The sequence below is a fragment of the Gobius niger genome (genome assembly GCF_951799975.1).
Source record: "Gobius niger genome assembly, chromosome: 14".
Classification (NCBI taxonomy): domain Eukaryota; kingdom Metazoa; phylum Chordata; class Actinopteri; order Gobiiformes; family Gobiidae; genus Gobius; species Gobius niger.
Window position 1 is genome coordinate 1,308,922 of NC_136865.1, and position 12,834 is coordinate 1,321,755.

General features: G+C 44.8%; 1 protein-coding gene across 1 annotated transcript; it reads right to left on the bottom strand.

Moving 5' to 3' along the window:
- Nucleotides 1-242: 242 nt before the first annotated feature.
- On the bottom strand, nucleotides 243-8,967 carry sem1 (SEM1 26S proteasome subunit). The gene is made up of 3 exons (XM_079571447.1): nucleotides 8,813-8,967; nucleotides 8,037-8,130; nucleotides 243-384 (listed from the first exon to the last, which is right to left on the bottom strand). Exons 1-3 carry the CDS (start codon nucleotides 8,886-8,888, stop codon nucleotides 342-344), a joined length of 213 nt encoding a protein of 70 aa, XP_079427573.1. The 5' UTR covers nucleotides 8,889-8,967; the 3' UTR covers nucleotides 243-341.
- Between the last annotated feature and the right edge of the window lie 3,867 nt (nucleotides 8,968-12,834).

A 12,834-nucleotide genomic window follows, 5' to 3' on the forward strand; every position in this document is an offset into this window, starting at 1 on the left:
TGTTTTGCAGCAGTGACATGGCAGTTGTCTTTACAGATGTGTGGCTCATTCTGTGTACAAGCTCCCATAATCTACTTTAAATACCTCAGCTTTATTTCTGACAATCAGCTTCTTAACACCGTTTTGAACCTTTAGTATCACTAGCATGTTTAGTTGAAACATGGAACGTGGGATGTTCCACAGAGTTGCTTTATTCCGGATCAATTAAAGACTGGATTAAAAACTGAAAAAAAACAAAACAATGACCATTGCAATCTTTATTACAAAACGTTATAGACAAACCATTCCAAAAACATTTTCATATGTGCGAGTGCATCTTCCGCTCCCATCGGCTCGCGCTGCTACGACGTCTCCATCTTGTACCCGTGCTTCTCCAGCTCGGCCCTGTAAGGACAGAACATGATTACAGAGGGAGGCCAGTGCTGCAGTGATTGTGAGGTAAAAGGTAAATATTGCATAATGCTGTGATGATTACATACGGTGGCCTTTCACTGTAATATATCGGCCTGAGCGGGTCAAGAGCACGCCCGTGGTAATTGGTGCAAATAAAACAATGGCAGAGTGCATGAGGGTGCTCCAGTGAACAGTCGCACTTAGATGCCAGCGCTTATTGATTAGGAGCCATTCACAAAACATCGGTTTACACTGAACGCTTATTAACCGAGGCTTCATCGACCTCACACTGGCACCATTTCATCTTTACATTCCCAAGCAGACTAGAGGATCTGGTTTAATGCTGCACTGACTCATTGGGCTGCTCAATTTGAGAGAAAATATCGCAATACTGCAATCCTAAATTATTTCAACAAAAAATTTGAACCAAAATCATAAACTATTTGGTTCTCTGTATGAAGACATAAAACACTAACTCTGGACTAAAACGGGGCAAATTAAGCCAAATGAGAAACATAAAACTAAACCTTTACCTCTGCTCATTTTGTAGACCTGCCAACCATGTGAGAATTTTTTTTTAGTACCACACCGTGCATCCGTTCATGTCAGTCATGTCCCTGTATATCAGTTTTAGCTTCTCATATTTCACAGACATCAGGCCACATCAGCCAGACCAGAAATTTACCATTTTGCCGTTTTTTTTTATTTTATTTTTTTAATATTTAGCTTTTTTGTGGTTTTGGAACATGGACGACAGTAACTTTGCTAGAGTTGGCAATTAAAGGGCTACATTTTAAAAAAAGTGATATTTTTATATGCATGTAAAGAGGACAGTCAGACGTTCACAACAATCCTTAAGTTTTTATAGCACTCTAAAGTTTCAAGCACCTTTGTGTGTGGAAGGGACGTCAACATAACTTTGTTAAAAGGTGTGATTAAGGGTTAATGGTAAACACTGAAGGTGCCACACGTTTGTTGTTGTTGTTGATGCAGGTCACTCAATGGAGTCACTGCTGCTTCTGCAGGACAACCTCCCTGCACCACACCACCTGCCCTTTACGTTACTACAGTACAAGCAGCTCACAAACATGACTCTTAAGCAGTATTTGTTTGGGACAGTGCATTTTAATGAACACACAAGACTCATGCATGTAAACACGCCACACCAGATTGTAGCCATGGGCTCATTTCTATTCATACACACTCTCATTCATCCTGGTCTATTGTACATGTTTGGATCGGAATGCCTGGGCTCTGCATGCCATTTCATACAACCACAAAGGCTTTGATTTCCTTCTCTCGTCAGTCTGGTGTTTGTCTTTATGATGTATGGCAGGTGCGACCGTTTCGCCCCAGGTTCACACTGACAAATGATGAGCCGCTCTGCTCTTCTGGCCCCACACTTGTTTCCTTCCACTCACTCCTCAGACTGCCAAGCGGTGCCCAGTGCAGAGCTTTGTCCCTGATTGCTCACCGCGCATGAATCCACACCTCCAGCCCGTGGGTTAGCTCCACGTTCTCCCTCTTCTGTGGGTATTGCTCAGTCACGTGATCCCGCAGAGAATGTATTTATTGATTTATTTGATTTATTCATTGATAATAATAATAATTATTATAAATAATAATAATAATAATCTTTATTATTGCAATTTCACATAAGACTGAAGCACCAACACAATATGTGCAAGGAAACTTTCAAACAGTCGTGTGTCAGTTATATTTTTTGCAGCCTGATGTTGATGTTTGAATGATCAAATCAATCATAGGCTGATAAGTTATTTTCTTTGTAACATGGGTCTGTGCGTCACAGAGCTCCAGTGGGCGGGGCCTCAGTCACCTGCGGCTCTGCTGCTCCGAGGAGGGACATCAATGTGCGATCTTTTAACTTCATTCAGTCAGAGCTAATTGTGGCACTATTTGCTGAAGATGGTGCTCCTTATGTTTCCCTCGTCTGATCTGCCCCATGCCTGCTTTTGTATCTGTTCAAAAGCAGGACTTTGTAAAAAAAAATAGGAAAAGTGTTTATCACTTTTCTTATTCTTTACGAAGTCCTGCTTTTCTGGCAGACCCACAGCCTGGCACAGAAACTTTCACCACATGAACGCGGTTAAATGGGAAATACAGCACATGCATTTATCACTAATGGTTTACATAGCTATATGGACCAGAAAACATCTGTGGTTTAGCGCCTCGCCGCTCACGGCAGCAGTGAAACGCTCTGAGCCGATGACCAGCTTTGAGACACGGATACAAAAATCACAGATTTAAGCAGTTTGCAAGACAATCACGTCATAAACTGTTACTGAAAGAATCTACGACGCAGTGTTTCGAGGCAATCTGCCTCAGGAAGAGCGATACAAGCTCCGGAGCGCCAAGTTTTTTTGGCCATCACTAATAATAATAATACACTTTTTTTTTAGGCCTTTTTCACACATGTTGGAGCACCTTGTAGGTTGGCCTGAGACCGCCCTAGATCCAACCACATTTACTCCAAAGATAGTTCAGTCCGTGCTCACACGCACCCGCACTAGATGACAGCACCATCAGCCACGTAACAACGATCAGCTGTGCACTGAACTTATTCCCATGACAACGGGCATCAACCTGTCAAAGCACCGACACACACACACGTGTGTCGGTGTTATGTGGTGGTCATTACTCTCCCTCGTGGTGAAATACGGTGAGGCTGATACGCAAAGTGAGAGGAAATGCACTTTAATCAGAGCTGCGGTTAGATTCACACTGACCCAAAAGTGCCACTCTCGGGCCGAAAGGCCCTTTAGGTCGAACTACCTAGAGCCTGTGTGAAAACGCTCGTAAAGCACTTTTCCAGATGCTCAAAGTCACTTTACAATTTTGTGCATTATTCATTCACTCTCAGTGACGGTAAGCGAGGCAACCAGTCTGCGCACATCAGCGACCACCACCAACCACTCACTACATTCACCAGGCTTCATGGTGTTTCTAAACGGTCTCCCATCCAAGTACCAGCCAGCCTCTCTGCTTAGCTTCTGCGGTCTGGGATGGAGCAGAGCAAAGGCGGTATGGTCACAGTGGTATTAGTACATGAGCACACCTTCACATCGAGATTACACAGAAATAACCTGCACCTGACACTTCAGATGCATTTGGTGTGAAAGTACCATAACATACTAGCCTGGCTAACACCAGACTAAAACAGAGGTTCAGCTAGACTTTTTTTTGGTCGGCCACTTTGGCCATCTGGGTCGTAAAATGTCGGCCATTCACAAGAATTACCGGCCATTAAAAAATATATACATAATGAACGTGGCTTATTATCAATAACAATCTACATTTAGACAGAGCGCTACACGAGTGCTTTGGTGGGTCCAAAAGACGGCTATTGCTAATGAAAAAATGACGTGAGAAAATGCAGCTGAAATCCAAATATAAAGTTGTGCGCGTGGAGACCATTGAGAGCAGCTGGTGTCGCGTGGACGAAGCCGACTCATCTGCCCTTTAACCAACACTAACTCAGACAGAAAGTAGCCCATATCTATGCCCCTCCTTATCCAGGTCTGACCACATCAGCTGCTCAGCGAGGGCTGGGCTTTAACGTGACATCAGGTGTAAAATAATGATTAGGTCTGTCACCGCTGAAATATTACGGAGGGGCAAATCGACTGAACATGGACCCAGCTCTGCCGCGCTCTAGACCGGCTCCAACACCGGTAACTAAGCCAAGGCGTCTGCGCAGACTGACCGAGGGAAGCGCCTCTAAACCCGGCCACTCTCTGAGCAGCTCCAACACCGGTAACTAAGCCGAGACGTCTGCGCAGACTGACCGAGGGAAGCGCCTCTAAACCCGGCCACTCTCTGAGCGGCTCCAACACCGGTAACTAAGCCGAGACGTCTGCGCAGACTGACCGAGGGAAGCGCCTCTAAACCCGGCCACTCTCTGAGCGGCTCCAACACCGGTAACTAAGCCAAGGCGTCTGCGCAGACTGACCGAGGGAAGTGCCTCTAAACCCGGCCACTCTCTGAGCGGCTCCAACACCGGTAACTAAGCCGAGACGTCTGCGCAGACTGACCGAGGGAAGCGCCTCTAAACCCGGCCACTCTCTGAGCGGCTCCAACACCGGTAACGGTAACTAAGCCGAGACGTCTGCGCAGACTGACCGAGGGAAGCGCCTCTAAACCCGGCCACTCTCTGAGCGGCTCCAACACCGGTAACTAAGCCAAGGCGTCTGCGCAGACTGACCGAGGGAAGTGCCTCTAAACCCGGCCACTCTCTGAGCGGCTCCAACACCGGTAACTAAGCCGAGACGTCTGCGCAGACTGACCGAGGGAAGCGCCTCTAAACCCGGCCACTCTCTGAGCGGCTCCAACACCGGTAACTAAGCCAAGGCGTCTGCGCAGACTGACCGAGGGAAGTGCCTCTAAACCCGGCTACTCTCTGAGTGGCTCCAACACCGGTAACTAAGCCGAGGCGTCTGCGCAGACTGACCGAGGGAAGCGCCTCTAAACCCGGCCACTCTCTGAGCGGCTCCAACACCGGTAACTAAGCCGAGGCGTCTGCGCAGACTGACCGAGGGAAGCGCCTCTAAACCCGGCTACTCTCTGAGTGGCTCCAACACCGGTAACTAAGCCGAGGCGTCTGCGCAGACTGACCGAGGGAAGCGCCTCTAAACCCGGCTACTCTCTGAGTGGCTCCAACACCGGTAACTAAGCCGAGGCGTCTGCGCAGACTGACCGAGGGAAGCGCCTCTAAACCCGGCTACTCTCTGAGTGGCTCCAACACCGGTAACTAAGCCGAGGCGTCTGCGCAGACTGACCGAGGGCCACACGCTTGTTTAAAGAATATCCTAATCAAAAGTATTGCTGAGTTCTTAACACACTTTTATAAAAGTAAATGTACCTGTACACTTTTTTCTTGAAAATGTGACGAAGCACGGAGAGAAAATCCTTTCATTTCCAGCGTGACGATGGCGCTTCAACTGCGCTTTGTAAAATGAGCTAAGGACTTTTTTGATAAAAACATTGAACCTTTCATTAATATTTGGGGCTGTCTCAAAAACACTTTGTTATGTTAGTCACTGACCCAGGTGACATGTTGTATTTAATATATTTTTCTATATTCTCTCCATATTTTTTACTGTCAGCCAATTTGGCCGATGGAAATTATTTTTACCGGCCACTTGCTTTGCAAACGGCTACAGCCGACTAACGGAAACCCTGGACTAAAATCACAAGTGGTATTTAGTCTGGGGACCACCAATTCATTTTCTCATAAGAGAGGTGTGGTTTACGATCGTCCATAGTTGAATGTCTCTCATATGTGTCTGCACGTAGCCAGAGCCAATCGTATGATCGTATCAAATGAACTGTAAACTTTCGAGCTAAACTATTAACACGGTCTAAAGCTTGATTGAAAGATGGCGGCGTGTCTGCTGCTGTCATGTTGGATCTGTAAATAAACTTTAAAAAAAGTTTTTATCCCTAAACAACCTGCAAGCATCCGTATGTCGAATAGCACGTCATCATCTTGCCGTCCCTCCTCGTTCTGTGATTGGTTCCCAAACCCAAGCGAAGATTTGGGCCATGGTCCCCAGACGGCTGTGCAGGAGTCTTGCGTTAGCCAGGCTAATAACAAACAAGGACTAAGAGGAAACTAAATTGACTTTGTTTCTGTGTGATGCAAAATAATCGGAGTTACTAACTGTTCTCTTCTCTGTGCCATATACGTCAACATTCTTAGCGTGATACAAAAGAACCAGGTCCTAACACTGCTTCGTTTACTTCTCCGTCTACTTAAAGTGCGCTGTAGATCGTGGATATACTGCGAAAATATCAGCGTGTATAATGCAGTCACGGACTATTGCTTTTTCCTCCGTTAGCATTGCGCTAGCTGTAGCGCTACACGCTCTGATGCACTGATCACAGAAACTTTCCTCCGGATTCACACGTCTCGGCCTCCACACAGATGAAGCTGAGCCTGAGCTGATGTTCAGAGTCCTTTGCGGCTCACTTTTGAAGGCTTATGTTTGGGAATGTTTTGGATAAAGGTAAGAACTTATCTCACAACCACTGACTAATACACAAGAACAAATAGAAATTATTTAGGCTATTTACAAACAAACAAAATTCTATATAAGCTTATTGGAAATCATGTAGGCTAAATGATTATGTGGTCTATTTGGAATTATATTCCATGTGATTACAAAGGACTTAAGTAAGTAATACTTTATTAAATCAGTTGTAAATATTTAATTGTACTGCAACAAAAGGTTATTAGCGGAAAATCGCAATAAAATCGAAATCTCAATATTGATTGAAAAAAAAATCTCAATATTGATTTTTGGCAAAATCGTTCCGCCTTAGACTGCGTTCAGGACAGCCATCAGCCCTAAAAGAGGACCCAGTCTGAAGTCTGGGCACGTTTTGGGTATTTTAAGAATGCAGAGGGACCGTTTCCAGATTGATTTTAAAATGTTAATGTTTGTTTTTAAAAGCTCCTTAAAGTCTCAGGCCACTATATTTGATTGAGATGTTGATCATACATCGCCCCAGCAGAGTTCTCTGGTCCTCCAATCGTTCCTTTAGGGTTACCCACCTAAACTGCGGAACAGCCGGCCCCTCTGTCTGCGTGCTCTCACAGATCAGTCTCTTTTAAGTCCACATTAAAGACTGTTCAAAGTGGCTTGTAACACCTAGAATGTAGGGCTGCCCCCTTTTGGTTGTTTAGTCGACTAATTGGTCGATGATGCTCCGCGTAACGCGAACCAATTCATCACTGCACCGTGCGGCGCAAAAGTCGAAGAAATTAAACGGCTTGAGAGGAAGTCAGCACAGAGAGACAAGTGTCACATAGAGACGTGTGACCCGGAGGACATTTGAGAACAGGGACGATGATCGAAGAAGAGAACTATCGCTTTATTTGGATTATATGGATATATGGACAGCACAGATGCAGGAGTGAGGCTGGAGTCTGAGATTAAAGGTGAGATTAATGTGACTTTCTACACATAAGTGCGCGTTTACATTGCTTCTATGCACAAACAGTTACAGCACGAGCTACTGTAATTTTAGGTTGTTTTAAAGTTGTAGTTTTGTCAGCGCCTTGCCACGCCCCCTTTAAGTCGACTAAACGCTGCTCAGGGCATGTTTTTGGTCGACCATGAAAATCGCGGACAGCCCTACTAGAATGCACTGATTTATGTCTAGGATGTAATAATTTAGTTTTTAAATTATTTTATTTTTCTGTGATAAACATGGGTCTTCCTTGTGTTGATGTAAAGTGCTATATAAATAAACTTAGTTGGTTAGTGTTCAAGCTGAAATGCAGGATGTGGGGACTTTGGGTTGAGGCAACAAGTCGCCCCATAGAGCAGCTGCAGCGCCCACTGCCACATACGCAGACACCTGCATATGGAAATGGCACAATGCATTACGGGGCTCCCTGGGGGAGATTCCAATAGATTCACTCTCGCCACATTATTAGGAATTTAACATTTTCCCAAATCTGCAAAGCACACTGGAAGGACACAAACTGAGGACAATATGTTCCTGAAATGGAGGGTTTACTTAGTTGTCCAAAAATATAACAACACATTTCTGGACGCCCCTGACCCTTAACTATCCCGTTGAGCAGAGGTGCAGAAGTGTATAGAGCAGGCACTGACCGCAGCTGGTTGGAGAAGTCGTCCTCTACATTGTCATCGTCCCAGTTGTCCTCCCACACGTGGGCGTCCTCATCCTCATCCAGCCCTGTCCAGTCTGATATAAACAGAGGAGAGGCCATTTAAGCTGTGCACATTCAGAACAAAACAGGCAGCTGTGTATGGATGTGTGGAGTCAGTGTGCACAATGTCAAACATTTGGAAACCTTTCATACTGCTATATTTTAATAAACCATTTCACCACAGCACAGCAAGAATTGCAGAAGTCAAAGCCAATATCACAACACGGTTGCACCAAATATCATAACAGTGAAACATGGCCAACCATTATTTATCTGAATTGTTGTAAAAAAAAAAAAAACACTTTTGTGTCTACGTTTTTTCCACAAGTTGAAAACTGGGATTGAGCTACAAGCTTTTATTACAGATCAAAGCATAGACTATTGTTTTCTTTTTATAGTGGTAATAAAGTATGGTATGTTTTGGGGCCAGCGCTGAGCACTGTGGCAGCTCTGACATGACCAGACAAAAACACAGCTAACGGTATTAGCATGTTAGCAATCCATTATGACGCGTCCACTTTGAGAAAAGAACACTAAGGTTCACAAGTTACACACTTATAGGGAATACATGACGAGCACTGGTTCAACACAATGATAACGTGAACCTTTAGCTGTAGAGGAACACACATCTGTGCTAATCCTCACATGGCTAGGCTAACGTAAGCTAGCTGAGTCACTGTTATTGACCCGTGAGACACGGCCTTCAGAGAGACTGACCCTCCGCGGGGAACTCCTCAAACTCATCGTCCTCCTCCAAAAGGCCCAGGTCCACGGGCTGCTTCTTGTCCGACATGTGAGCGCTGTCTCTGGGCTGTCGCAGTGTCTAGTCGGAGTTAGTGAGCTTGTGAGCTAGTGAGCTGAGCTCAGTTACTGATGTGTGCTGTTGGTGAATAGCTCCAATGCGCAGGAATCTGAGCGTAGTGCGGTTTAGTTCAGCCCACGTCAACTGCGTATAATCAGCGCAGCCCATAGAGCTCCACAGTCCCGCCTCCTCTCCGGTCCGGAAGTAAAACTCCCTTATTTTATTTTTATTTTTTTCATCTTTTTTTTATTATTATTTTTTTTTTATTAACATGTGCAATACAACAAATATGGCAGGAATGTTCCGTATTACAAATTGTTAAGTCAGAGCAGGACATAAACACACACAACAAATAAAAAATAAAAAATGAAATGAAATAAAAAACAAATAAATAAAAAAGTGAATTGCAGATCATCAATGATGTTTTTAAGGTTCACACCAGTGTTTTTTTCCATGAAGGAAACAGAGGAGAAAAATAGAGACAGTTCTTTGTGAAAAGTGACAAATGATGGTTTTGTTTTTAAGAATCAACATTTGTGGATGAAGAATTTACCCAATATAATGATAACATTTAAAACAAGTTCTATATTGCTGTCCTTTTTTAAAATTCCAAAAATAATGTCCTTGCTTGAAAAGTCCTGTAAATTGTGAATCTTCGGGAAAAGCCAATAATGGATGTCATCCCACAATATTTTGGAGAACATACAGTCATAAAACAAGTGTTCTGTAGATTCAAAATCAACAACACAAAAAGTACAACAGTTATCTTCCCACCCAAAACGATGTCAAAGAAGATCTTTGGACGGGTAAATGCCCGAAAGTACTTTAAAGTGAACTTCCTTGGCCTTTGGAGGAATAGGAAATTTTAAATAGTTTGTTCTGATTTTCCGCTTCTCATTGTGTGAGAACATTATCGAAATTGAATTTGGGTTTGAGATAAAGGGGAAAAGGATCTTAGTGAAGAGATTAGTACAACTCCCTTTGCTTTGAGACCATATTGATTTCGAATAAAGTCTTTAACTCCGTAACTACGTCAGCTTGGGCTGAATCCAGCTCTGTGGTTATAAAGCGACCGCAAAGTCAGATGCAGGTGAAAAAAGCACGTTTGAGATCGATCTAGTTTACCAAAAAATACAGTTTAACTGCGAGCCTTCGTCCTAGAACTACATTACCCAGGATGCTCGGGAGTCCCATGATCTACTACGAGGCTTTTGATTGGTGGATCTTCACGTTCCCACACGTATTTATTTATTGTAATGTAGACAACATATTATAAACAATTGATTAAAACATAATGCAGGCAGATAGTTGACGTGTTATCCATATCTAACACTGAGAGCAAGAAAAACGTCAGATGGATCAAAAAAATGTTCCTAACGATCCAATTAAACGAACCACCGATCATTTTTATTCAAATTAGCATGATTCAGATTGTTTAATAGTGAAATAATATAGAACTTTTGTAAAAGAAACTCACTGTGTTTGCTGAAAACCTGGTTGCCTTGACCAGCGGGCGCGATGTCGCAATGGTTCTTGGGATACGGAGTTTCTATAGTCAGGAAGTGAATGATGTCACAGCCTTGTACCTTTGCCTTTTCTTCAACATGTCGTCTTCTTTTTGGATTGAAATGAAACATTTTATGGTCACAAATTGCTACAGAGCTGATTAGCTTTTGCGGTGACATTAAACTCTTAATATTTGAATTTTTGGAAAATCGACAGTCGTGTAGACAGGGATTTTTTGCTCCCGGACCAGAGCAACAGGACTGCAAGGGGCTGGACTGTGGAGCTCTATTATCACATGGGACTTTTTGGGCCAATCATAAATCGTTAAAAACACAATTTTCTATGTGGCCGACATATAAACCAAACTAAGTAAATACAATCAAATAATAATGATTTAATTTATGCTTTAGCAAAAAAATATGTTGGATCTTGCTTTTTTCCTGGTTTAGACATACACCCAGTTTAGAAATACTTTTAACCCTGGTTTAGTCCTGAGCTGATCTTTATTCAGATCAGGTCAATTATTTTATAAGGTGGCTACTTGATGTGAACATTTTGAGAATCACCGTGCTGCAAATTCAGAACATAATTTGGCCATTTAAATTCTCTGTTGATGGACTAAACAGAATTCATGCCATGATGTAAATCATGATGAAACAAAACTGCTTTGTTCAAACAAACAAACAAGCGATTAAGAATGTATTCACAATAGAAGAGAGCGTGGGATAAAAAGACTGTGGGTGGGGTCTCTGTCTCAGGCCATCTTGTTTCTTCAATTTCTTTAATGTTTATTTTTAAACCTGTAAGGCAAAGATTTCAGAATCAGAATTGTTTTTATTGCCATTGGTAGTGAACAGGTTCAAAAACTAAGTTTCTTCAGTTCAATTGTGCATCATGAAACATAAACATACAATATGAGCTTGGTAGATAAATAATAAACTATAAAAACTTTAAAACTATAAGACTATGGGCATCAAGTGGATTAAAATAAAAAATGATAAAAACAACAATTTGACCATAGCTCAACAGCGTGAGTGTATTCACAGGTGCAACAGAGCAGGTTATTATGTTCATGAGGGAAAAAACTGTTCATGTGGCAGGAGGTATGAGTCTGAATGGACCGTAGTCTCCTGCCTGAGGGGAGAGGGGTGAATAGTCCTTGTCCAGGGTGAGACGGGTCAGCTGTGATCCGACCCACACGCCTCCGGGTCCTGGAGAGACAGGAGCTCACAGCCAATCACCTTCTCAGCAGCACAATGCGCTGCAGTCGATGCTTGTACCAGTCTGTAGCCCGGGGTACCACACGGTGATGGAGGAGGTGAGGATGGACCACACGGTGATGGAGGAGGAGAGGATGGACCACACAGTGATGGAGGAGGAGAGGATGGACCACACGGTGATGGAGGAGGTGATGGAGGAGGTGAGGATGGACCACACGGTGATGGAGGAGGTGAGGATGGACCACACGGTGATGGAGGAGGTGAGGATGGACCACACGGTGATGGAGGAGGTGATGATGGACCACACGGTGATGGAGGAGGTGAGGATGGACCACACGGTGATGGAGGAGGTGAGGATGGACCACACGGTGATGGAGGAGGTGAGGATGGACCACACGGTGATGGAGGAGGTGAGGGAGGAGGTGAGGATGGACCACACGGTGATGGAGGAGGTGAGGATGGACCACACGGTGATGGAGGAGGTGATGATGGACCACACGGTGATGGAGGAGGTGAGGATGGACCACACGGTGATGGAGGAGGTGAGGATGGACCACACGGTGATGGAGGAGGTGAGGATGGACCACACGGTGATGGAGGAGGTGAGGATGGACCACACGGTGATGGAGGAGGTGATGATGGACCACACGGTGATGGAGGAGGTGAGGATGGACCACACGGTGATGGAGGAGGTGAGGATGGACCACACGGTGATGGAGGAGGTGAGGATGGACCACACGGTGATGGAGGAGGTGAGGGAGGAGGTGAGGATGGACCACACGGTGATGGAGGAGGTGATGATGGACCACACGGTGATGGAGGAGGTGATGATGGACCACACGGTGATGGAGGAGGTGAGGATGGACCACACGGTGATGGAGGAGGTGAGGATGGACCACACGGTGATGGAGGAGGTGAGGATGGACCACACGGTGATAGAGGAGGTGAAGATGGACCACACGGTGATGGAGGAGGTGAGGATGGACCACACAGTGAGGGAGGAGGTGAGGATGGACCACACGGTGATGGAGGAGGTGAGGATGGACCACACGGTGATGGAGGAGGTGAGGATGGACCACACGGTGATGGAGGAGGTGAGGATGGACCACACGGTGATAGAGGAGGTGAAGATGGACCACACGGTGATGGAGGAGGTGAGGATGGACCACACGGTGATGGAGGAGGTGAGGATGGACCACACGGTGATAGAG

Excerpts from the sequence above, each read along its gene's own strand:
- sem1 (XM_079571447.1), bottom strand. The coding sequence starts at position 8,888 with ATGTCGGACAAGAAGCAGCCCGTGGACCTGGGCCTTTTGGAGGAGGAC. Across the intron at positions 8,131-8,812 it reads TGAGGAGTTCCCCGCGGAGG|ACTGGACAGGGCTGGATGAG; the intron begins GTCAGTCTCTCT and ends TGTTTATATCAG. Across the intron at positions 385-8,036 it reads GACTTCTCCAACCAGCTGCG|GGCCGAGCTGGAGAAGCACG; the intron begins GTCAGTGCCTGC and ends CTGTCCTTACAG.